Here is a 27887-nt window from a genome sequence, read left to right as displayed (position 1 = left end):
CGTAGTGAGATGGCACAATGAATAGAGGCCAGAGTTTGGCATCAGGAAGATCTGAGTTTATATCCTGCCTCAGACACTTACTAACTTGTGGGTGAGTCACGTAGTCCTGTCTGCCTCAGTTTCCTCATCTCTAAAGTAGGCTGGAGAAGGAAATGGCAAAACTATTCCAGTATCAAAAAAAAACCCCTATTCCAGTATCCCTGCTAAAGAAAACCCCAAATGGGGCGATGAAGAGTCACACACATCTGAAAAACAGCTGACTAATGACATTATATTTGTTCTTCTATATCTTTTCATCAAGCACATATTCAGTTAAAAGAAGAGATTTGTTTAATTGCATCTTGGTATTTTCATTAATGTTTATTCCTAAGATCATATGTCTCACAACCCCAAATAAGAGCTGGAAGTTAAAATAACCTGTTTTTTATACCTGCTACAGGGTTATAGAATGATAGTAAAAGTTTTTACTGTGAGTCATCTTTAGTTTAAAAGCCAAGGGTTAGCTACACAGAAATGATCCTCTAGTATTAGGTAATTTGTCAATTCATTCATAGCTTATCTCCTTCAGCTAAGTAGCTTGATGTGGAATGAAGTCAACTCACCTTTTCTCCTACCACAGATACACATTCAAGGACAGCAACAAAATCAGAAAGAGTTTGTCCATGAGGACTTGTTGAACCTCACCACAAGCAGTCAGGAGCCTGAGGTCTGCCTGTATCTGCATCAGGGTTCCAACTATACAGTGGACATTAGAATGACCTTTCCTAAGTTCTCTGTGCCTGTAACTGTCAAGATCCAAACAGCTGGTAGGTGGTAGTGAAGTTGCATTAATGTATGACCCTCAAATCATAGACTTCTCCCTTCTAAGAGAGTGGGATTTATGTAGGAAAGCTTCAGAAATGTCTGGATTCAACTGAATGGGAGATGGGATGACCTAGATGCTTTAGAGCACCTTGGGAAGCAGGAGACTGCATTGGGATGTAAGTGGGTAGAGGAGGGGTAATCCATTTGTCTTCTCCCTTCTCATATCTCATATCTTCTGATTTTTCTGACTTCTTTCAAGTCAAAGTTCAATTTTTGTCTTTTACAGGATGTCTTTTTCAGCTTCTCTTAATTCTGTTGATTTTCTTCCATTTATCATGTGTATCTTAATTATTTGTATATTTTCTCCTTTAAACTGTGAACTGCTTGAAATTGAAATTAGTTTGTCTTTTGTCTTTTTTGTCTTTCTCTAGTGCTAAGCTCAGTGCCTAGCATATAATTGGTGCTTAATAAATGTTTATAGACTAAATGATAGAACATATTTTTTGTTTTGTTTAGAAGTGAATAATAAGAGCACTGGCTTAAAAAAGAAGATACCACATTCATTAGCTTTTGTAGCCTTGAGATGATAATCCACTTAGAAGCACATTGCAAAATGTGGGTAAAGGTAGTATACAAAATGAATAAGATATATGGGCTAGAGACTTTTAAAAAAACTATAACACTGGCCCTGGAGTCAGGAGTACCTGAGTTCAAATCCGTCCTCAGACACTTAATAATTACCTAGCTGTGTGGCCTTGGGCAAGCCACTTAACCCCATTGCCTTGCAAAAAACTAAAAAAAGTATAAAATTAATAATTATGATGTTTATGATAATTAGCATTTATAGAGCTATCTAATGCATTAAGTGCTTTACAAATGTATCATTTTATCCTCATGAGAAGCATAGGAGGTAGATGCTGTTATTATCATCACCGTTTTATTATTTTTGTTCTCTGCCAAGAAAACTCTCAGTGGAGGTATCTTCTTGGTAAGAATACTGAAGTGACTTGCCCAGGGTCATATAGCTAGTAAGTGTGTAAATCCAGATTTGAACTCAGAAAAATGAATCTTCTTGTTTCCAGATCTGACACTCTATCCACTGCTCATTTTATAGTTGAGGAAACTGAGGCAAGAAGGTTAAATGACTTTACCAAGGTCACAGAGACAAGTTTCCAGACAAAAGTTGAACCCTGCCCTAATATCATCCCTACTCCAATTAATTAGCTAAAAAAATTCTAATTACCATGTCTTCTCTTTCTGTCTTCAATTACAATCCCAATCGACAACTTTCTAGGATATTATGACAGATAGTGACCATTTAACTGATAAAGATGAGTGCTCCTTCTAAATTATATTGAATTCAGATTGATCAGTTTTGCCTGGAGGTGCTCTCTTTGCTCATATAAACTGTTTATTTCTTTTACAATTCTTTGTAAAAAAAGGTCATTTCTTTTTCCCTACCATAGTCAGATTATACCCTTTAATCCACAAATTAGAGTCCTTTTCTAAACTGACATGTAAAAGGGTCAAGTACATGTTTTTTCCCCCACTCATGTTTTCTGTTAGAGATATATTCTTCCAAGCCTCATGCCAAACTTAACCTTTACACCAAATATAAACTAAATAAAAGCTGATTTTTACATGATTTTTTTTGATATTTGTGTATACAGATGAGTCTATGATCTCATAAATTTATATGGTCCTATGGATCATTGGTCCTAATTTGGATACAGCTGACCCATATTGAAATCCTGGACTTTGGAAGTCCCTAAAATTCTCTGAGTCTCATCTTTCTCTTCTATAAAATAAGATGGTTGGACTAGTGGTGACTATTTCAAAAGATCATAAAATTAGTGCTCCCACCTGCTACCTCACCTGTGTAGGGATTTGAACTTAGTCAATCAAATATCACATCTACTCTCCTTAAATGAACTGAAAACTTCTGTGACCTGATACATTAATCAGATGAGAGCATATCTCTATTGAATCAATCACTCAAGATCTTTCTATTAAATGTGATAGAGACCTTGGTCAATTTAGATATTCTTTTTTTTTAAGAAAGATTTTGTTTATTTTGAGTTTTACAATTTTCTCCCCATTCTTGCTTCCCTCCCCCCACCCCCCCACAGAAGGCATTCTGTTAGTTTTTACATTGGTTCCATGTTATACATTGATCTCAGTTGAATGTGATGACAGAGAAATCATATCCTTAAGGAAGAAAAATAAAGTATGAGATAGTAAAATTATATAATAAGATAATGGTTTTTTTCTCCTAATTTGAAGGTAATAGTCTTTGGTCTTTGTTCAAAGTCCATAATTCTTTCTCTGCATACAGATGATATTCTCCAATGCAGCTAGCCCAAAATTGTCCCTGGTTGTTGTACTGTACATACAAAGACCATGAACAAGTCCATCAAAATTGATCATCACCCCTGTGTTGCTGTTGGAGTGTACAGTGTTTTTCTGATTCTGCTTATCTCACTCAGCATCAGTTCATGCAAGTCCTTACAGGCTTCCCTGAATTCCCATCCCTCCTGGTTTCTAATAGAGCAATAGTGTTTTATGACATACATATACCACAGTTGTTAAGCCATTCCCTAATTGAAGGACATTCACTTAATTTCCAATTTTTTGCCACAACAAATGGGGCTGCAATATACAAGTGATGTTTTTACCCTTTTCCATAATCTCTTCAGGGTATAGACCCAGTAGTGGTATTGCTGGATCAAAGGGTATGCGCATTTTTGTTGCCTTTGGGCATAATCCCACAATTTAGATATTCTTGAAAGTTATTTAATAAACCCTATTCCCAGACTGGTCAATTTTACCATTGCAACATTTTCTAAATATACCTCATTCTTTCCTCTGAATCTGCCTTCACTCTAGTGTAGGTTCTTAGTCCCTTACATTTGGACTATTGCAATAGCCTGCTTCTGGGCCTGCCTGCCTCAAGTCTCTCCTTACTTAATCCATCTTCCATTCAGCTATTAGAGTGGTTTTCCTAAAGCATAGGTCTGATCATGTCACTCAATAAACTCTAGTATCTTCCTATTGCCTCCAGGATCACATGCAAAATGCTCTGGCTATCCTTTTCCCCTCCCCCCTTCCTTCCTTTATCTTTCTTTCTTACCATTGAACTTCAATGACTCTGGAAAAGAGAGTGAAGCTGATAAGTTTGTGCAACTCTGCTTCACTTAAATCCATTTCAGACACCCTGTGATGTTATTGGTCTTCTTCTAAAACAAAGACAGACAACACCAGCAAAAAGAATTCTATTGGCATACAAAGACCAGACCTCTCTACCTCTTTATCTGTACTATATATCTATACAATATATATTGTGCAGTCATCTCATATCTTACTTTCTGACATGTGGTCTTTGATCTAGTGACACTGGCCTCCTGGCTGTTCCACAAACAAGACACAAGAGATGGGATCTCTTGGCTCTGGGTTGTCCAAGTGTCTGAAACATCCTCCCTCCTAGAATCCCCTTGGTTTCCTAAATTGCAATAGAAATCTCACCTGCTATATAGGAAGCCTCTCCCAGTCTCTCTTCATTCTAATGCATTCCCTTAGTTAATTAATCCCTATTTATTTTGTATGTAGCTTATTTGTACATTGTCTGCCCCATTATATTGTAAGGTGCTTCAGGGCATGTCATTTGCCTCTTTTTATATTCCCAGAATTTTGGTTAAGTGCTTAGTACACAGTAGGCATTTAATAAATGTTTATTATAATTGATTAAAAGGTCAGGCAGCATTCAAACTCAGGTCTTCTTGACTCCAAATTCAGTGTTCTATTTACTGCTCACCCAACTATCTGGCATAACTTCTATCAATCCAAAGAGGAAAGAGGGAAACCATCCCAATTCTGACTTTTGACTATTAGTCATCTTGGTCATTATGTAGATAATTTCCCCCCCTCCTATATGCCATTCTATCCAGAGGTCAACTAAGTAAGAAGAGAGTCCTTATGGAAAAATGGGGTCAACAGGTTATGTTGGGCTGTCATTGGGGCCCAAGAGTAGAACCCTTTGTGGAAAATGAAGCATGTCTCTACTTTGATACAAAGAAAGCAAATCAGAGTCCATGCCAGGTCAGGCCCATGCTATGAGGACAACTAATTCAGTGGAAGCAGAGGAAGACACACAGTCTACAGCTGCAATATAAATTTGGAGTTCTGTGTCAAGACTGTGAGGGCACAGTGTGCTAGGTAGACAATTAGTGATTTGTTTTATGGAAGTTCCTTGTCAAAGGAAGCAGTGTTTCTGTGCCCTATTCTTGTTCCATTGGCCAGGGGTTGGAACAAAACCTAATCCTGATACTTTTCTCTTCTCACTATGTAGATGATGACAGATCCTTTGATGTTTCAGTAGTTAATGAAACCTGTTTGAAATGGAAGAGGAATCCTGGAGATACTGCAGAAAAGCAAATATACCAGGTAATCTTCTTCTGAACTAACTGGAAAGTGTCATTCATTCATTCAGGAAATAGCTGCTAGTTGTATGATGTTTTTAGTCATGTTATTAAACACCTTCACTGAGAATGAATATGACATTAAACTCACTACCACACTGATGGCAAATTCTTCAGCTTGAAAAGGCACCACAGTAGAGGGAGGGTTGGTGCAGGATCTTCTATTTGCAGATGATTGTACACTCAATGCAACCACTGAAGCTGAGATGCAACAAAGTATGAATCGATTCTCTGCTCCTTGTGCTAATTTTGGTCTAATAATTAACACCAAGAAAACAGGTGGAACCATCAATTACAGCAAATGGAGAAGTTTTGAGTGCTGTGGACAAGTTCACTTACCTTGGCAGTGTTCTTTCCAGGGAGGTTCACATTGATAATGAGGTTGACACTCGCATGAGATTGACACTCACATTCCCAGAGCTAACTCAATATTTGGAAAGCTCCAAAAGAAAGTGTGGGAGAGAAGAAATGACTACCAAACTGAAGGTCCACAGAGCCACTGTGCTGTGAAACCAGGACAGTCTACCAGTACTGTGTCAGGAAACTGAATCGCTTCCATTTAAATTGTTAGGAAAATGCTGAAGATCATCTGACAGGAGAAGATACCATACACTGAGGTCCTTTCTCGAGCTAAACTGCCTAGCATTCCAACATTACAACAGAGTGCAATTCTCTGTTAGAGTGCCAAAACACTCACAAGAAGGTCAGAAAAAGCAATACTGAGACACCCTGAAGGTCTCATTGAAGAACTTTAAAACTGATTGCAACACAGTATGAGAGACACTGGACTGCCCAGTGTGGCATACCCTTATCAGTGAGGGGGCTGTGTTCTATGAGGTCGGCAGAATTGAAGAAGCTCAAAGGAAACATGACCTCCATAGGTTTAGAGTACCTACCCTAGGTGATTATTTGTGCCTGTGGTAGAGCATTCTGAGCTCATTTTGGTCTGATCAGCCACAGTTGGACTGTTATCTATACTGCTAGAGTGAGAAAAGAATTGAACTTTATATTCATGGATCTTGCAAGATACAGGCACCCCCCCCCCCCCAGCATGAGGCACACTGAGGTATAGAATTGTAATTATTATACAGTTTTAGAAACTCTTTCCCCTCCTACTTGAATTTTCATAGGCTCTTGCCATTTGAGTAACAATCTAAGGAGTCTGCCCATGCCATGCCATGTCTCTAATATGAACCCCCCATCATATGATGCATGTTATGTTGATGAACCTCAATTGTCTCAGGGGGTGTGTGGGATTGTTGCGGTCCACTCTGGGTAGCCAGGCATCAGCCTAATTTACACAGCTCTTCGGGGTGCTCCGCCGGACATGACCCGCATGTTCAATAATGAAAGTCAGCCAGTGAGAGATAAGCAAAGAGTTTATTGCAGTTATATGCTACATCTCTGACTCACATAGTTGAGTAAGGGTATATATAAGCCTAGTCCCCCTGTATCAGCATTCCTCATCTCCAGGCACTGTGAAAGTGTAAGGGGCATGCCACAAAAGGTGTGTATCCTGGAATATGTGGAATCTTCAACAAGATAAGGATGAAAGGCAGAAGGATAAGGACAAAAGGTCCTTCCTGAGAATATTCAACAAGATAAGGGTGAAAGGCAGGAGAACAAAGAGAGAGAAGGGCCAGAGCTCCTTCCTGAGTTCAGAGCACTCTGGTATGGACATTCCTGTTGTCCCAGGTCTCAGTGGCTCTCAGGATGAACTCGTTATGGCCACGTACTCTGCCTATTAACCCCTTACATGGGATAATATTCCAAGTACCTAATTGTGCAAGCTCATTGCATTAGGTCAGAACCTCTAAGTCATCCTTGACTGGTTGGGAACTGGTTCATCCTAATCTTGGACCTGTCATCTTTGGGATGAGATTAGAAGATCTCTACTAGTTTTGTGATTGGTTTAGGTTATTTCCCTTTTTAATGTATTTTTTTAGTCAATCTCTACCCTGTGGAGACCAATAGCACCCCACATTCCTCACAACTCCCCCCCTTTCTTTTTAATAAGACCTTGATTTTCACACTTTACCAGCAATGTCTTCTTCAAATTGTTTTAATACCTATTCACAATCTTTATCTTTGACAGGATTACTGATACTTTCTATCAATATTTTCACTTTCTCATCATCAGAGACATACACCCATCCTATTTTACTGATAGAATTTTCTACTAATTGGGTTATTATCTGGATCACACATGGGAGGCATACAGGTAATAAGATTTTCCTACTCAGGGCCAACAGTACGATACCCAACAACTGCTTCCACCATGAACCTGTAAACCAATTCTTCCAAGAGGTACCAAATGGGCTTGTCCAGGTTTGGACTGGAACATGCACTAAATTTCTGATGTCCCTGGTTATTTCCTTTACTACCTGCCCATTTAGGTAGCAACTTGATAGATCTGATTTATCACAGACTACTCCTTCATCAGCCAATAGATAGTCTAACACTAATCTATGCTTCTCCTGTTATGTGGCTTGGTCAGCTAACAAGTCTAAGGCCCTAGCTGTCTGATTGGTAATTGTTTCCACTACGGCTTAGAGTCTTATTAGTCTATTCAGGATATAAATTTGGGGTTCTATAGTCCCAACTCCTGTGCCCAGTCTGGATAATTCTTTCTGGGAAGCATGTATCTCCCCAACCATTAGCATCCCCAGTCTCAGTTAGTGAGGTATCTATACTCCTTTTCTCTCTCAGCTTAAGTCATCGTATAACCTTACCCCTAACTGCTCCCCTCCTTATTCAGGCAGAAAGAAAAAATTTGACCTTATCAACCTTATAGAGCAATTCTCTGACCAGTCCTTGGACAATGGGTGTGTTCTCAGTTCTACATATCCAATAATGTCTCTTTAGTGCTGGTTGACCTTCTGGGAATATAGTTTCCTAGTTCCCAACAAATGGATAATACTGCTCATCCTTACTTCTGAGGGGCCCTCCTAAATAAACCATATAATTATCATGATAATAGTACATTTCCAAAGTTGTTGTACTTCCTCCCACTGGCAAGTTTTTATACTAATGTCTTTAGATAGATCTTTCTGGTTCCAAAATTGATTGAAATAAATCCCTGATTTTGTGCCATTGGACCAACCCCAGTAATAGTTAACATATTTAGTGATATTCCTTAAATTATTTTTCTTGCAAAAGACCATTTCAGCACTTCGTTGCAAGTCCACACTAATTCATAATCACAATTTCCCTCAATAAGTCCCCCAGTTTGTGCATCCTTACAATGGATCCAGGTACCATTATTACATTACACATGAGTCTTGGTCCACTTATCTCTGTAAACTGTACAAAGTATAAGTACACTGCTTCCGGACATAAGTCACAGATATTTTCTGCTTCCCAAGAAATTGCCCTGTCTAGGCAGGTGAAAACAATAGTCACCCTGAAGTGACTCTGTCAAATGCCACTGATATTTCTCTTCCCTGGACCAGAATCCTGTTCCATGGTGCACCTCTGACCAGGAAAAATCTAGGTTGGACTCCTGGGGACTAGCCCCCAAGGCCAATTCCCAAACTGCTGTGGACTACTGCAAATCCCATAGTTAATCACTCCAAAGGACTGGGCAGTGACTTCCGTCAGCTGGATGTATTTATTTTCCTACCCCCAGGGGAAGGAACTGGGGCTGTATATATGCAACAGTCACCAAGCTAGTAAGGACTAGTATAAGGGAGGAAAACATTGCGGTGCCCTTCAACAAACCTCCCACCACTTCTAGTACCCTCTATTCTTTCTAGATAAGATGCTTAGACTCAGGTAGAATATAACTCTGACACACAATAATCTCAATCTATCTATTAGTGTAACATGGATACAGAGGGACAATTGTAAGATAATTTATTGAACAGTGAGCTAGTCCAGCTTTGTCAGTCCTTAAATGCTTCTTCCGATGAAGAACAATCTTCGGGAGTGCTGAATTCCCATGAACCTCCCAGTTTGGGGGTTCTTCCATTGGTCCTTTCACTTTAGTATAATGAGTTCAACCCTGCTCTGTGGTCTGAATAGCAGTCTCTGTAGTTAAAAGGATCAGGAATGGTTCATTCCAGCTTGGATGAAGTTTTAGGTCTGTCCATGTTGTTATAAGTACCCAATCACTAGGCTTGAAGGGGAAACTCCAATGGTAGAGTCTGAGCCAAAAGACCCCTATTCCAAGGATCTTTTGGGAGGATAAAACTGCCAGGATATAATTCCTTACTAATTTACCTTTGGTTTCCAGAGTGGGGAATTCAGTTCCCCTTCCCATATAAGGTAACTCAAATAACATTTCATATGGGAACAATCCAATCTTCTAATCTCTTTCCTGAGGGCTGTTCTAATTCTCAACAGAGCATTTGAGAGGCACTTAGTCCAAGGTAACCTGGTCTCAAGCCCCAGCTTTGACAATTGATTCTTTAAAGTCTAGCTCTACCTTCCTAGAAGAAGAACAGGAAATTCTCAATATATGCTCATGCAGATCATAATATTCTGTAAAACCTTTGATATAAAGTATTCCCCATTGTCAGAGTCAATCCTTTTCACCAGTTCAAACCAAAGAATAATTTGCTCTAAGAAGGCCATTACTGACCAGGGAGGCAGTAGCTGTGCTTGAGAGGTAAGCCTCCACCCAGCCAGTAAGGTGATCTACTATGACCAATAAATATTTTAATCTTCCCATTGGCAACATCTCAATATAATCCACCTAAATGTTCTGGAAGGACCTTAAACTAATCTCCCTCCCACTGGCACCAGTTTTCTCACCACCTTCTTGTTAACGCTTTGACATATTAGGCACCTTCCAGCAATTTGTTTAGTAATATGTATATTCTCACACACCCATAGAACCTTGAGAATGCATCACACATTGATTGCTTGAGTACTCTAATGGCTTCCCTGATGTAAGACTGTAAGACTTCTAATATTTCTATAGCTATTTCTTTATTTAACACCTTCCTTTAATCAGGGTTTCTGTCTTAGTAGCTCCAATTTTTGTTAGCTCTTCCCCTCCTCATTGAATAGTGGGATTGATAAGGACTAACAGCTGGATCCCAACTTCCTCTAGCAAAGCCCATTTTGCCTCCTCACCAGCTAATCTGTTCCCTCCACTTCAGGGGAGCTTCCCTTTTGGTGGCCTCTCATACGTATACAGCAATCTCTGAGGGGAGGAGTAGGTTTTCTAATATCTGTTTGATACATGGGAAATTTCATGCATCAACTCCTTTCTCCAGCTATTAATAAGCCCTCTCTCCTCCCAGATTTTTCCAAAGGTATGTACTATTCTGAATGCATACTTGGAGTCAGTATAGGTGATCCCAGATTTCCCATCTAAAATCTTAAATACCTGGTTCAAGGCATACAATCCTGAGATCTTCCCTCTCTTCTATTGCCTACCCTCTTCCCCCTTATCCCATCCCATTCCTCTCATTTTTCTCTAGGGTAAGATAGATTTTTGTACCCTATTTAGCGTGTATGCTCTCTGAGCCATTTCTGATGAGAATGAAGGCTCACTCATTCCCCCTTGCCTTCTTCCATTTCACTCTTATGTGAAAAATCTTAGCCCCTTCTTCCTCTCCTTTTTCTTCCTCCCAGTACCTTTCTTTATTACCCACTTGACTCCATCTTTTTGCTATATTATACCATTATATTCAGCTCCTTCCTCATCTATATATGCTCCTTCTAACTGCTCTTATAAATTAGAAAGTTCATATGTGTTATCAGTATCTTCTTCCCATGCAGGAATATAAACAGTTCAACATCACCAAGTTCCTCATAATTAGTTCTTCTCATCCACCCCCTCTATGGTTTCCCTGAGTCCTGTACTTGGAGATCAAGCTCTCTGTTCAGCTCTGGTTGTTTCAGTAGGAAAGTCTGAAAATCTCCTGTTTCATTGAAGATTCAACTTTTCCCCTGAAAGAGGATGTTCAGTTTTGCTGGTAGTTAGTTCGCAGTTGTAAACCAAGATCTTTTGCTTTCTAGAACATCATATTCCAAGCCCTACGAGCCCTTAATATAGATGTTGCCAGAGCTATGTAATCCTGTTTATAGAGCCATGGTAATTGAATTGTTTATTTCTGGCAGCTTTTAGTATTTTCCCTTTCACTTGAAAGTTTTGGAGTTTGACTATAGTATTCCTCTAAGTTTTTCTTTTGGGATCTCTTTCAGGAGGTGATCAGAGAATTCCCTCAATTTCTATTTTACCCTCTGCTTCCAGGATCTTGTGGCAGTTTTGCTGTAGTATTTCTTGAAAAATGAAGTCTAGGCTCTTTTCTTGGTTTCAGGTAGCCTAATAATTTTTAAATTATCTCTTTTGGATCTTTTTTCAATGTCAGTTGTTTTTCCAATGAGATATTTCACATTTTCTTCTAATTTTTTTTGGGGGGGTTGGGTATAGTTTTATTTCTTTCTGAGTTCTCACAAAGTCATCAGCTTCCTTTAGTTCCATTCTGCATTTAAAGGAGTTATTTTCTTCAGAGAGCTTTTTTTTTATCTTCTTTTCCAAATGGCCAATTCTGCTTTTTAAGGCATTCTTTTCCTCATTTGCCTTTTGTTTTGCTTTTTTCCATTAGGCCCTGTTATTTTCTTCAGTATTTTTTTGTATTTCTTTCACCAAGTTGCTGACTTGGTTTTCATGATTTATCTGCATTGCTCTCATTTTTCTTCCCAATTTTTCCTTTACTTCCCTTAATTGCTTTTCAAAATCTTGTTTGAGCTTATCCATAGCCTGAGCCCATTTTCTATTTCTCTTGGAGGCTTTGGATACAGAAGCTTCAATTTTGTCATCTAAGTATGTATTTTGGTCCTCCATGGGACCAAAGTAATTTTCTATGGTCAGATTCTTCTTTTTTCTTTTATTTGCTCATTTCTTCAGCCTATGACTGATTTACAGCACTTCCAAGGCTTTAGAGGTTTTTTGGGACAACCCACAGGGATCTTAATTCCTCCAAGGTCTTATGAGATTCTGACTGCTCTCTTGCCTGTGTTCAGGCCCTCTGCTCTGCCCTGGAGTCTGAGGATGGTCCCTGCTCAGCTATAGTGGTGTTCTGGGAGCCCAGACTGCAACCTGGATCTAAGTATGGGCAAACAACTGAGTCCTGTCCCAGGGAGAGCAGAGAGACCTCTGCAGTCTCCCCCAACTCCCTTACCATGTATGAGCTGAGATCTCTGGTTGTGTTGAGTGGCTCTGCAGACTTACACTTTGGGTTCTTGTCACAGGGCTGCTCTGAGGCTGGTGTTCCACTCTGCACTCACTGTTGCAGCTGAGTTCTCTCACCACCCTTCCTGGCTGTCCCCATGATCTCTGGATTAGGAAACTATATCACTCAGTCTTTCTATGGGTTCTGCCCCTCTAAATTTTGGCTAGGGTCATAATTTGACAGCTTTTGGAGTTTTAGGGGAATAAGTTTCCAGGAATTCCTGCCTTCACTCTTCCATCTTCCCAGATTTAGTTTAATTATTAAATCTCTGTCTAGTAGGTTCATTCTTGCTTCAGGAATGAACAGAAACTTTGCCTTCACCTTTCTTTCTCCAAATTCCACCTCTACTTCCTCAAAAATTGGTAAGAAAAAGTTTTCTTCCTTAACTCCAGAAACCCTGAGTATCTTCTCCTAGTCTTATTCTTATCAGCAAAGATGTCTCTTTGCTCTAGTGTCCACAAGAAAAACAATCTCTTCTCTGGAATCCCCAACCCTCAGGTTTACTGGGGCTTTGGTTGGGCTTGAAGAATAAGACCCCTGAGTTTCCTGGTCCTCTTTCTCAAGGGTCATGAGAAGCATGATCCATGCCTCCTTTTCCAGTTCAGGGCATTCTCTTTTAAAATGTCCTATTCTTCTGCAGCTAAAGTATTCATTCCTTCAACTCCATTTCCCTTTATTTCCCTTTCCTTCATTCCCACTAGTCTTCTTTTTCTCTGATGCTGTTTTCCATGCCCCAACACAGGCAAATTCTCCCTTAACTCCCTCCTTAACAGCCTGGATCAACAACCTGGCTTTCTTTTTCAACTTCTCATCCTGTTTCCTAACATAAAGCCTCAAGTGATCACATGTTCCATCTTTCCAGTTTCTGCAATTTGTTATTAATATCAGGTCAGGCATTCATTGGTGACAAAATTTATCCTCAACATGCTTTTTGTCACAGGATCCTGGAGATCCAAATCTGAATGTTTTCTCACATTCTCCCTCATTCTCTCAAGAAATTTAGAAGTTGTCTCATCCTTTTCCACAAATACTTCAAAAGCTCTGTTCAGATTTTGGGACTTGGGGACAGCTTTCTTGATCCCTGAGATGATAAGGTCCCTCAAATCCTGCATATGTCTCCTATAAGCCAAGTCATTATTATTCCAGCCATTATTATTCCAGTATTTAACTTCTGCAGGCAGAATCCCTAGAGCTAGATGTTTCCTTTCCCACCCCTCCATGGCTGCTTTCCTAATCATTCCCTCATGAAGAAGACATACAAGACATGGTGCCCTCCTAGCATGAGGCACACTGAGATACAGTAATGTCCATTATTATACAGTTTTAGAAACTCTTTACCATTCCACCTGAATTTTCATAGGCTCTCGTCTTTTGAGTAACAGTCTAAGAGGTCTGCCCATCCCGTGACATGTCTCTAATAATTCGACCCTCCCATCATATGATGCATGTTATGTTGATAAACTTCAATTGTCTCAGGGGATGTGTGGGATAATATTCAAGTACCTAATTATACAAATTCAGTTGTATTAAGTCAGAATCTCTAGGTCATCCTTGACTTGTTGGGGACTAGTTCTTCCTAAATCTTGGGCCCATCATCTTTGGGATGACATTAGAAGATCTCTCCTAGTTTTGTGATTGACTGGGGTTATTCTACTTTGTAATGTAGTTTTTAGGCAGCCTCCACCCTGTAGAGACATATCACATTACTTACCAGACACATTGTAATTTGTCTGAAACATAGTGATGTCATTTTGATCTTCTTCAGTGACAAAGACAAGAACCAAAAACCAGATGTCTATCACATGGCATGTAGCTAGATAATGAGGGAGATACAAAAGTGAATAAGAGACATTCCCTATTCCCTATATTTCTGACACTCTAGAAATAGTTTATAAATACTATTGTATATACCCATTAATAGATAATAATCACTTTGGAGCTCAGGACAATGAGACATCATGCATAGACTTGGATTTACAAAGATCTGCCTTTAAATCCTATCTCTGACTCCATGACCCTGGACAATTTCTTTTTTTGAGTCTTAGGCAATTACTTAGAACTTTTTGTTAAGTCTTAGGAACTAAGTGGGGGCGTACCCTGTTCTCTTGGAGATAGTTCTGCACAAGGAAACCAGAACCTCCCTATATTTCAGAATGAGCCTATATCCTTTATTTGGGGTTTTTGAATATTAATGAAACTGATCATAACTCATTTTCCTGTAAAATAGTCATCTGAACTTAAAATTAAAATAATTTCTTGAAGGACTATATGCTCACATAAAAGTCTGACTTTTAAAAAATCAGAAAACTCATGTAGAGAAATGATGAGAAAATGGGGAATCATTTCATTAAAAAGGTAGGGGATACCATATGTTTTTTGCATATAGGAGGAACTAGCCAAAACATAAATGGTGCCAAAGAATATACATTTAGAGTTTTGTTGGAGATAGTGAAAAAAATCCTTGCCAGTCCCCATTGACTTGATGTTGCAATTCCAACCCTAGCTAAGCTGGTATTTGTCCTTCTTTCTAGAAGAGGAATATGATATCAGGAAAATGATGGCATGACTTGGAAGTGAATTGGATTTAATTGAGGGAGGACTGGGCAAAGTCACCAGCCTCACTTTCTCCTCTGAAACCATTTGGTCCAGTGACAGGATATATCAGGACAAATGTAGATGGCCCTGGATGCAGTAGGAGAGGCTGTTTTTTTTAAATAATAAAGATTTTATTTATTTTGAGTTTTACAACTTTTCCCCTAATCTTACTTCCCTCCCCCCACCCCCACAGAAAGCAATTTGCTAGTCTTTACATTGTTTCCATGGTATACATTGATCCAAATTGAATGTGATGAGAGAGAAATCATATCCTTAAGGAAGAAACATATAGAATAAGAGATAGCAATATCAGACAATGACATATCAGTTTTTTTTCCTAAATTAAAGGTAATAGTCCTTGGTCTTTGTTCAAACTCCACAGTTCTTTCTTTGGATACAGAGGGTACTTATTCACCATCACAGACAGCCCCAAATTGTCCCTGATTATTGCACTGATGGAATGAGCAAGTCCATCAAGGTTGATCATCACCCCCATATTGCTGTTAGGGTGTAAAATGTTTTTCTGGTTCTGCTCATCTTGCTCAGCATCAGTTCATGCAAATCCTTCCAGGCTTCCCTGAATTCCCATCCCTCCTGGTTTCTAATAGAACAATAGTGTTCCATCACATACATATGCCAGTTTGTTAAGCCATTCCCCCTATTGAAGAATTTCCAATTCTTTGCCACCACAAACAGGGTTAAGTTCAGAGAAAAGTCCCCAATTATGGAACAGAGGCACTCGACACGATGGAGATGCAATAGCAAGGGTTTATTAAACTAGCTTGAGCTAGGGTTCAGTCCTAAGACAGGGCTAGGATCCTGGAACCCCAAGTAAAGTGAGGAGAGACCTTATATATTGTTCAGTAGAGGAGTTCAAAGCATCTGCTTGTTGTCTTGAGATAGTGTGGTGTGTTATCATTGAATTCAGGTCCTCGGGGAGGTTCCCCCTGTTGCAGGGTCTGATAGATGACCAGGCAGAAATTTAGGAGCAGAATTTAGGCAAAAGTTCATAGCTTTCCAAACTTAGGGTCTTACACTATGAATATTTTTGTACAAGTGATGTTTTTACCCTTTTTCATGGAGATGCTGGCTTTTTAAAAGATAAAGTCTTTAACAAGTTTCAGGTTGATTGTTCAATGAATAAGAAATGAGGCAAAAAATGTCTTTTTCACCTAGTCTCACTCCCCCTCCCCCAAGCATGTATTAATTTGGGAGGGGAAGACCCTCAGGGTTTCTGACTAAAATGGAAACAATTGCTATTTACATTCACTCTGAACCATCAGGACCCAAACAATGAGTAAATTGAGGATTGGACTGGGACCTATTATGGGTCAATCAATGAAAGCCAGAGTGATTTGAGTTTAAGACTTAATCATTAAGAATCTAACCCTTAAACTCTAAGATATCTTGCCAGATTTCAAAGATCAAAATTTACATTCTTTTGGCACAGTACCCACAGATAAGGGTATGATACTCTTTGTAGAGAAGGGAAAGAGAAGAGAAGAAAGGAGAGGACAGGAGAAGAGCTGCACTGCTCAACTGAAACTGGCCAGTTGAATCCCCAGTGGGGGCAGCTCATACTACTCACAGACTGTAGTTTATCCTTTGTTTTTGAAGAGGACCATAACATCAGGTAGTGATTTCAAGACTTGGAAGTGAATTGTATTTAAGTGAGGGATGGCTAGGAAAAGTCACCAGACTTAGTTTCTCTTCCAGAGCTGATGTGGGAGAACTTGGTGTTGCTATCATAAAATGAGAGTTCTCAAAAGTGAAAAACTCAGAGTAGCCTTGGAGTTGGAAAAGCTCAGGATTTTATTTCACACATCTGCAAAGTTCACAGCAGCAAGGGACTTGAGGACAGGGGGAATAATGAAGATCTAGGCAAGAATGTCTGAGGAAAAGAGAAATAGGAAAGCAGTTATAAGAACTGGCTGGACCAAGACTCTGACCATGGTCTTGCCCACTTCCTGGACAGAGAGGAGTCCTGAAAATTTTGGCAAAAGGGAAATTCCACCTTCTCTACATTTGAGGTCAGGTAAAGGCTGGAAGCTGGAGGAGGGCGCCAGGGTAAGATGAACTGAGGTTGTTCTTATCTTGGTGAATTTACATTTAACAGTGGAGTAACATTGAACAATAGGACCCATGCAGACGAGAATTCTCAGAAAACATCAGACAGGTACAAATAATATTTTTTTACTATTAAAAACTGGACAGATATTTCTCCTTCAGAGCCATTTGGGTTCAGTCATCAAGATCTATACTGACCACTGGATGCAATGGGTGGTCTTGACCTTTTTAAGTTTAGGTTTTCAACAAATCTCAGTTTAACTGAGGCAACACCTTTGTTCTACCCTTCCTATTGTTTTTCATCTCTTGAATTCAATCAACCAACCAGCATCTATTTCACACCTATTTTGTCCTTCCTAGGTGCTTTACTAAATTCTGGGGATAAAAATAAACAATTCCTATTCTTAAGGGACTTAGATTTGAAAGGGAAAGACAAGTAATAAACACACATACCCTTGAGCATTACACACACACACAGACACAAAATGAATATAAGGAAGATAGAAAGTGATGGTTCTTGCAACAGTGAGAGGATCAGGAAGAGTTTCATGAAGAAAATGGTATTTGATTCGTGTTTGAAGGAAAAGAAAGATTCTATGAGACAGAAATGTGGAAGTAATGCCTTTAGCTATGGGGAACAAAAGGTCAAAGGTATGTAGACAGTAGAATACTGAGTGTAATGAACAGAGAGACTAGTTTCATGAACTTCTCCATTGGGGAGGAGAAAAGATAGGAAGGACCATCCAAAGAAGCTGGAAAGATAGGTTTGTGAAATCTTTAAAAACTAGGCAAAGGAATTTGGATCCAATTCTAAAGGCAACAGGGAGTCAGAGTTTACCCAATTGGGTTAGTTATATGATTAGATCTGAGTCATTAGTAATCTGAGGAAAATTATTTCAGAAGCAGTGTATAAGATGCCCTGAAGAGAGACTAAGGTAGGGAGATCTGTTATAGGGCTATTGGAATCATTTAGGTGAGAGGTGATAAACAATTGAATTAAGCTGGTGACTGAGTACAGAAGAAAAGGATGAATGGGAGACTTGCGGAGATAGAAAGAGTAATATTTGGCAAATGTTTGAAAGAGTAGCTTTGGCAGAAAGAGAAGTCTGGAAGAAGAGTGGGTTTTAGAGAGAAAGATTATGAATTGTTATGGTCAGGATGAATTTGAAATGTGAATGAAACTCAGGAGAGAGCTTAATTATATATATAGGTCTGCTGCACATGTATGATAATGAAATCCATAGGAATTGCTGACTGTTGAGAGAGAATACAGAGAAAGTAAAAGGCCCTATAGCTTCTGGTATCTGAGGTAACCGGATAAACATAGGAATTTGGGGCCACTGAAAAGCATAGGAATTTTCATGCTCTCTCTGGAATGTTAAGGCTGCTCAGGATTTTATTATAAAATATAACAAAGTAAAGAAGTTAAAAAAATTTTCCTCCCAAAGGGTCAGCAAACAGTTAAGATAAGTAAGACAGAGAGGGAGAAATGTAAAGAGACAGAGATAAGGAACAGTCAAACAGAATTGACTGGGCCAGAGAGAAGGGCAGTCTCCAAGGAACAGAGGTTCAAATCAGGTTTTATAGCCTTGCCCCTTCTCTGGGCACTGAGGATAAAAGGGGAACTCCCTTCTCTGACTGGAATCAGATGGAGGATTGAAAACTGAGTAGATCAGGATACAAATTTTACATTAAACAATGAAACAATAGGGGTCAATTTATATCTCAAGAACAAAGACCTTTCTATACCTTAACAAGATTCCCTGATTTTAACAACATTAAAAGATTACAGATTTTGTTTCTTCTACATTCATAATTCCCTATATCATTTCCCTGCATCAGCCCCAGTTGTTAGGGAATGTTTTTATAGAGAAGATGATCTAATAAAGGCAATTAAAAAGGAGTAGTCATACAGCTATATTAAGAACCAGAACATGGTGTCTCAAAAACCCAGAGGAAAAAAAAAATAGTGTCTTGGAAAAGAAGATAATCAATAGTGTTAAATTAACACAGAGATCAAGAAACTGAGGAAAGACCATCATATTTGGCAATTAAGAGATAACTAGGAATTTTAGAGAGGGTAGTTTCACTTGAGTAAAGGGGTAAAAAGCCAGATTGCAAACAGCTGAGGAATGAAAGAAGTTGAGGCAATGTTTATATACAGCTTTTCTATGAGATTGGTTTACAAAAAGGGGGTGGACATATTTAGATAAAAATTTGAAAGGATAATAGAATCTAATGAAGAATTTAAAAAATAATGGAGATGAGAGCTATGGGGATGAGAGAGGGAATGATTAAGAAGACAGTCATAAGAACAAAGGAGGAGCTTGGATCAAGGATAGACAGAAAGAAGGAAGAAAATAAATGTTTTTTTTTAATTTTTTCTTTTGTAAGAATAAGCTTTTCTTAACTATCTGCTGTATGCCAAGCATTTTACAAAATCACCTCAGATCAGCTCTGAGAGGGAGGTGCTATTTTTATCTCTATTTTGTAATTGAGGAAATTGAAGACAGTTAAGTGACTTGCCTAGAGCTATACAGCTAGTAAGTATCTTCAGCTGGACTTGAGCCTAGGTCTTCCTGACTCCAGGCCCAGCACTTTATACCCAGTATCATCTACCTGCCTTTGGGAATATGGAGTTGGCTTTGGTACCTCTTTCTTATGATCACTGATTTAAAAAAAGAAGAGGAGACAATGGAGAATAAAGTCAAGGGGGTTTCTCAGTTGAATAGAGGGAGGAAGAAGTGTGGGAGACAAGGAGAGAAGGCTTAGCTTCTGTGTGGAGTGAAATAGAAATAAACTGATTGCCTTGTTGCTGTGAGGACCCAGCTGAAACTGGATAAAATGAATTTATGGTATACCTAGTTAGTGCAATTCCTCTAGCATTGTTCAGAAGTGAGTAGGAATAGAAGAGGAAGATCTACTCCAGGTCTGAGATTTGACAAAGAATAAACATTGAAAGTACAAGGGGTTGGAGATAGGGATTCAAGAGTAGATGACAGGGGTGGATAGGTGGTGCAATGGATAAAGCAACTGGCCCTGGAGTCAGGAGTACCTGGGTTCAAATCCGGTCTCAGACACTTAATAATTACCTAGCTGTGTGGCCTTGGGCAAGCCACTTAACCCCATTTGCCTTGCAAAAACATAAAAAAAAAAGTAGATGGCAGTATAGAATTAAATTGATTAATATGGGATTTGGAATGGAGAAAAGTAAAGACAGCAATGATTATGATCTGGACCTCACAAATAGGACAAAGAGTGGATTTAGGAAGATTGGGGTATAAGAAGAGATGGTTATGGCCAGGTAGGGAAAAATCAGTGTTTTTGATCAGAATCTTTATATTCAGGGCCTGATGAGATCCTTTCCCATATGTGACTGAAGTGAAATGAAGAAGTAAGTCATGAGAATTAAGGAGGCTGAGAAATTGGGAGATTAGGGAGTTTGTGAGAGCTATAACCCAAATATTGAAGTCCCCAAGTTTAAGGACAAGAGTTGAGGAGGTGAGGAAGATGATGAATCAGGTATATCTTTCCTTGACAAAGGAGGGAGGATAAACCTGAATGTCTATTGTGTAACAGACACCATGATTTGAATAGAGTGGAATACAATGCACTTCAGTTGACATCCTTATCCACTAAAAATCATTTATTAGCTACTGAGTCCTTTGCTCAATATTGTATATTTGTCAATATAACCGGCCTAGCAACTGGTAATTGAGAATAAGCAGAATATTGTGTTGACAGGGTCTTTGAAAACAATTTTGAAAACCCACATAGTTGGATTGAAAGGCTTAAGTCAATATTAGCTTAAGCTTAATATAAACCAATGGGCTCTTAGTTTGCATAGTGTACAAAAAAGCCAAGGAAGGCAATAGGCTGAAGAGACTATCAAAATATGCTGTCCACTTCTGAAACCTATGTATTTAAAAGAGCATTGGCAAACTGAAATAAGAGTAGCAAAGGATAATCTCTTATGAAGGGACTACATGTTGTGGCATTGAAGGCACTGAGGATGATGAGCTTGAAAAAGGGAAGACACAGGATCATAATGTTAGAGCTGAAAAGCCATCTTCATGATGATTGTCTTCTACTATTAGAAGAGTTATCATGGAAGATGGATTAGGTGGTTTGTTCTATCTGACTTCAGAGGCAAGAATTAGGATCAGTGTGCTGAAGTTACTGAGGCCTATTTACAGTCAATATGAAGAATGATTTCTTCACACTTTGGTTAGGATTTTGATTTCATTGATAAGATAAGCAAATTACCCCACAATTTAGTTTTAGAAGGTTGTCTGAAACGTTGAGACTTTTAAGAGACTTGGTCATTGTATTGTGACTGATATTTAACAGAGGCAGAACTTTAATCTGCCTGGATGCTCCTAAATATAAGGCTAACTTCTTATTTACTATTTGATGCTGCCCCTTTCTAAAAATTAGAATCATCCAAAAATGAAATAAATAGTAACTTGCCTTTAAACTACATTTTAAGGTTTGCAGAGCACTTTACTAGTATTATTTAATTTGATCATCATAGTGCTATTATTATTATAATACCCATTTTTACAGATGAGGAAACTGAGGGAGAGAAAAGTTAAACAACTTGTCTATTATCATATAGCTAGGAAATGTCTGAGCTGATTTTGAACTCAGATCTTTAAAACTCTGTTCTATAGACCTCCTTTGACGTGAGTTCTTATCTTTTTTGGGTTTGTCATGGACTCCTTTGGCAGTCTGATAAAGTCTATAATAGACCCATTTGTAGGATAATATTTATTAATACAATAAAATACATGGGATTATAAATGAAACCAATTATTTTGGAATATTTTTTAAAAATTTTATAGAACCTAAGTTAATAAAGCTTGCTCTAGGGGATAGTAAGGTAGGGGCAAGTGGAAAGGACCAGGGAAAGGACCTTCTGATATAATAAGGATAACTCTTAGGCTGTCTCTTTCCTTTGGGTGTGGGTGTCTCCAAGTATAGACTTGGTTTTCATTTGTTTGGAATGACTTAAAATATATTAGGCATAGATCTTCCTAAATATTTGAGAGAATTGTTGGGATAGATGAGATGATTTAAAAAACTCCTTTTGACCTTAAATTTGTATTGCATTCAAACCTTAAGAGTAGCTTCATTAAGAGTTCAGCTATGATGAGGAGCACTTTTTGTTGAATGACCACTAGAGGGCAAGGTTGCCACATGTTAGTGAGTACAAAAGCTTGAACTCAGTCTTTTGGTTAGGTCTTCTTCCATTCATGCAATGGATCCCTATAGACTTGTTGATACAAATTTAATACATTGCCAGCAATTATTTATCTCAGGGTTTTTCAGTTGGATGGAAACTTTGGGGGAACAGTTATTTTCTTATTTTTGTATTCTCAGTGTCCAGAGACAGCTAGGTGGTGCAATGGATATATCATGGAGACAGGAAGACTTGAGTTTGAATATGCCTTCAGACCTTTAGTAGCCATTTGATCTACTTAATTTCTTTCTGCCTCAGTTTTCTAGTGTAAAATGAGTGTAAAAACTCTCAGGGCGAGGATAAAATGGGGTATTTTCAAAATGCTTCCTACAATGTCTAGCCACAGAATAATAAATGCTTGTTTCCTTTCTAACACAGTATGTAGTGCATAGAAAGCATTTCATAGTAAGCACCTATTGAGTGCATTAAATTGTTGTGATATTTTCTACATGTTCTCAAAACAGTTTTTCTTGTTGATAGGTTGTAATATTATTTTTATTATGAGGCATCCTAAAATAGGCAGTATGAGTTTCAATGGGACCCCATTAGGGATAGCATGTTACAATAGAAGTTGATGTCAGAGAATATAAATTCCTATCCTGATTTTATACTTGTAATTATTCACTGGTATCACCTTGGTCAAGACACTTTTTTTAAATGTATTTCAGTAACCTCAATTACAAAATATGGAGAGTAATTTGATGATCTCTAGGTTTCTTCTAATCCTTTAGCTTTGATCTGATGAAACTGATGAAAAGGCATAATGGAAACTGACTTAATCTCTCTTCTCTCTTGTGAGTTTCCTTGTAAATTTGTGACAAGAAGATCCTTTTGTTTTCTTTTTTTTACAAAGTTTTTTTTAAAAATAAATTTAATTCTAGTTTTGAAACACAAGAAACAAAATGAATAAAATATCAAATAAAACGATAAATCCAAACTTTATTTTAATAAAATAAAAACACATGTGTTAACAAAGCAATAGCAATATCTTATTTGTTCTATTTCCCCTTCTGACAACTTTTATGTAGAATTTTTGTGCTATTGTTATCTATGTGTAATTTCTTGTGCATGGTGTAATTGTAAATATGCTTTTTTTTTTACTCTACTTAATGGTATAATTTTTCTTGATGTGATTTTTCTTGTTGATAGTATGTAATATTATTTTTATTATGAGGCATCCTAGAGTAGGCAGTATGAGTTTCAATGGGACCCCTGCCCTTAGGTGTTACTTGGATTTTTAGGCAGCTTCCTCAGACAGCTCTCTACTGTTTATCCACTAAGCCCAAGAAGAGCTGAGGGAATTATGCTGATGAAATCACATAGTCTTTTAAGTACTTGCATTTACTATATTATGCTCATTATTTTCCTATTTGAATCATCTGTGCATTTCTGGCAAAATTCCTACTTGGACATAATGCTTATTAAAATATATTATTGTATATAATTTTCTATTGTCTTCAGTAATGTTTTATATTGATGATATTAATGATATGATGGTCATAAATAACAACAATATTTATTAATAATGATGAAACTATAGCACATTAAAGTCTTATTTATCTCTGCTGACTGGGAGGCTCAAAACCATTTTAACCTCATAAAAAGAATGGAGGAAAATATTTCTCTAGTTTGGAAATAGTTCTTTGTTGTCTGTTTCTTTGTTTCCCTCAGTCTTTTTCTTTCTGAACCAGACCTATGATTTTATTGACACTGTACACTGAAGGCTACTTTGTAATTTATAGTCTTAGCATAGCCTGTTGGGGTACAAAAAAGTTAGGTGAATTACTCAGGGTTACATGGTCAATTAGAGGTGAAACTTGAGCCTGGGCCTTCTTGACTCCAAGTCCAATTCTATGATGTCATGGCATATATGGAATTTTATTGCTGTTCTTAAGTTGTTTATTTAGTCATATGACTGAATTCTTTGTGGCCCCATTTGGAGTTTTCTTGGCAAAAATACTGGGGTGGTTTGCCATTTCCTTTTCCAGTTCATTTACACATAAGGAAACTGAGGCAAATAGGATAAAGCGACTTGCTTAGGGTCACACAGCTGGTAAGTGTAGGTATCAGAACTGAACTCAGGAAAACAAGTCTTCCTGACTCAAAGTCCAACAATGTATCCACTGTATTACCTAGCTGCCTATCTCTCTTTCTACAGGAAGCCTTTTCTAATCCCTCTTAATTCTGGTGCCTACTCTTAATTATTATATATATATATATATATATATATTTTATATATGTCTTGCTTGTACATAATGATTTGCATGTTGTCTTCCTCTTTAAATTGTTAACTCCTTGAGGGCAAAGACCGTCTTTTGCTTTTCTTTTAATTGCTATCTCTTAGCACAAGGTCAAAACATAGTATATAGGCTTTTAATGAATACTTATTCACTAATTGATTATCTTAGATTCATTATTATTCTTTTTTCTCTCATTTAATTTCAGTAATTTAATATTTTTCTCCATTTTTGTTTGTTTTCTAGTTATTTAAAATTTATATTTTTAAAATCTGTAATTAGTTCAATTTAATAATTTCAATTATAGTTTTTAAAGAATATAAATTCTAAGTAACCAGTAAACAAAAAAAGATTACCTTTAATTATATTATTATTTACTTGCTTCATAGTCTGTTATTTGATAGTTTTATAGTCTGTTGACACAACGTTTAAAATTGCTCTTCTTTTAAATTTTCCTAGGAAATATGATCTCCCAAGCATATGATCAATTTAGTAACAATTCAATATATATTTGAAAAAATTGATATATTCCTTCTTTTTTACATCTAATCTATCTTGGGTTTTAAAAATATTATATTAGTAGAGTTTTAATGTCACTATTATTTTCATTCTGTTTCTTCTTTCAAGTCTAAGTTTTTTCTTTTACAAATTTAGCTGTATCTTGATTGGTGCTCCTATATTCACAATCAATATGCTTTCATTTTCAATAATGTCTTAATTCTGATGGAATTTTATGTTTATGTTTTCTGGTTTTATTATCAATCTTGTTATATCACCCATTCAACTCCACATTTTAAAAATATCTAGCTAAATAAAACTGCACCTACTTTCACTTCATATATTTGAATCTCTTTTTTATATTAGGAACTGTGTGGGATCAGAACTGTGTATTATAGTGTTGGTTCTCCTTAAACAGAATAATCAGAAGACCCTGACTGGAAAACAAAAAGGGGGTTTATTTGCTTTTCTCATAAAAGAGGATACAACCTCCATAACCTGACTTACAACTCTTGGAGGAATGCAGAGTGCCGGGGCATACAAGCCCCTTTTGTTCTAGTTCACTATCAATTGACAATCTTTCTGTGAGTAGAGTATCTAGCCAATTAGCACAAAGCATTTTCAAGCCCTGTTTGCATAATTATTCAGATTCAGTTTCACCTTATCAAATAGGGATAATTCATTTTACCCTATCAGAGAGATAATTCTGTATCCTTCCATATTTGGGAATCAATCAGCACAGTGTTGTATAATCTTAGTTATCATCTGACCCTGGGGAGGTGGAAACTTTGCAACTCTTGCTGACATGACTTTGGGAAAAAGGAAGACTCACTGAAACTATGAGAGAGGCTTCACTCAGTTATAGTCTCAGTATGATTCTTTGATTTTTCTTAACATCAATTTTATTTTATTTTCAATGCCAAATTCCCAACTCCCTGACTAACCCATTGAGAAGGCAAGAAATTCAAAACTCATTACAAATATGAAGTCATATGAACCAAATTTCATCATTAGTCATGTTCCTTCCCAACCTCCCAAATCTCCAAAAAAAAGCAAGAAAAAGAGAGGGGGTGGGGTGGGAAATTGCTTCAATCTGTACTCTAGTCTACAGCTATGTAGGTGTGTTAATAAGTTAGTTTTCATTTCTACAATAGTTATGAGAAATTCAGGAAAGGAGACTATATCTTACAGAGAAATAGCTAGGGAGGATGAGGGGAAAAAAACCATAAAGTGGATTGATATAGAGTTAGAGGCCAAGTAGTAAGGAATGTAGGCTTATGGGATGTAAATCAAGCTAATTTACAGTTTACTGGGAAGAAAAGGAATCCTTCTCTATAGAGAAGTTAGAGAAACTTGTAACAAGAAAGCAAGAGATCATAGAATTAGAATGTTGGGTGACAGCACATAAATTGGCATCAGCCTAAAGTGTTAGATTCATATATACTTTTTAAGGGCCTGGTTAAAAAATTGTGGGAAAGTGGAGGTTGATAATTAGACCCACATGGGGAGAGAATTGGATACTTTGGATAGGCCTTTGATATCTACAATACCCAGCTAATTGGGAACATGAGAGGGACTTGTTTTTAGACAGGAAATAAAAGACTATGATTGTGTGCCCGTTTCTGTTTGGGACACCTATTCTTGAGAACATTTCAATAAAGGATCCTCTCTGCTTCACTATTGTGAGGAGTATGGGGTTGTTTGGGTTCCACAAGAATGGGAAAATTGTTAGTTTGAATTACTAAGACTGGGGTCTGTCTAATTTTTTTTAGGTTTTGCAAGGCAAATGGGGTTAAGTGGTTTGCCCAAGGCCACACAATTAGGTAATTATTAAGTGTTTGAGACCTGATTTGAACCCATGTACTCCTGACTCCAGGGCCGGTGCTTTATCCACTGTGCCACCTAGTCCCACCCTGGGGTCTGTCTATATGGTTGACTATGGCAGGTACTGATTTAAGACAAAAGAATTAACCTCAGTCTGATCAAAAACTGAGATTGGGGGCTCAGCTAGATGGTGCAGTGGATAAAGCACCGGCCCTAGAGTCAGGAGGATCTGAGTTCAAATTTGTCCTCAAGACACTTAATAATTGCCTAGCTGTGTGACCTTGGGCAAGCCACTTAACCCCATTGTCTTGCAAAAAAAAAAAAACCCAACTGAGATTAGGCCAAATCTGCCCCACCTAGTTCTAAATTAACCTAGGATTTTTGACCTTCTCCTTTACTCATGCTAGAGTAAGTATCTGTTCTTTCTCATTAGTATAATGAGCAGGGTGGGGAAAATGTATGGGGAGTGATATATCAATTAGATTGTGACTCAACTAATGATTGGCAAGAAGGAGTAGGAACAAAGCTTTTCAAAATGCATAAAAGACCTACCTTCTTTGGGATTCTTCACCCCACTCCCACCTTGAGAGAAGTGTGCCATTAAGGTGGCTTAAAAAAACATTTTAATCACTCTGGACTGATTCATTCATTCACTCATTCATTCATTTCTGAGTCATTTATAACAACTATATAGGTGGTTCTGAATTCTTGATAAGGTGCTTATTTCTTACAGGTAGCTAGCATTTTTCATCTTGAGTTCTTTGGAATTGAGGTGAGTCATTGTGTTGATCAGAGTTACTATGATTTTCACAGTGGATTTTTTTATTTACATTGTTGCTGTTACCATATACATTGTTCTCTTGGTTCTGCCCACTTTACTTCTCATCAGTTTCTTTTTTTTTGCAAGGCAAAGGGTTAATTGACTAGCCCAAGGTCACACAGCTAAGTAATTATTACA

The 27887-nt window shown here is 37.7% G+C and overlaps 1 protein-coding gene across 16 annotated transcripts in view; it reads left to right on the top strand.

Annotated features, from left to right (window-relative positions):
* Positions 1–27887, top strand: part of SUSD1 (sushi domain containing 1) — a 396750-nt gene that overhangs the window by 175740 nt on the left and 193123 nt on the right. For 15 of the 16 annotated variants that reach the window (XR_012472619.1, XM_074207538.1, XM_074207542.1 and 12 more), the window contains 2 exons: positions 620–806; positions 5150–5244. Coding sequence is in view for 15 of the 16 variants with exons in the window: in XM_074207538.1 (XP_074063639.1) it covers positions 620–806; positions 5150–5244 (282 nt within the window). In the remaining variant the exon portion in view is untranslated. The remainder of the gene's footprint in view (positions 1–619; positions 807–5149; positions 5245–27887) is intronic. The other variant, XM_074207544.1, reaches the window with a different exon arrangement.

This window comes from Macrotis lagotis, chromosome X (genome assembly GCF_037893015.1).
Source record: "Macrotis lagotis isolate mMagLag1 chromosome X, bilby.v1.9.chrom.fasta, whole genome shotgun sequence".
In the NCBI taxonomy this organism is placed as follows: Eukaryota; Metazoa; Chordata; class Mammalia; order Peramelemorphia; family Peramelidae; genus Macrotis; species Macrotis lagotis.
The sequence above is the reverse complement of the archived record's forward strand: the minus strand, read 5'-3'. Positions and strand labels throughout refer to the sequence as shown.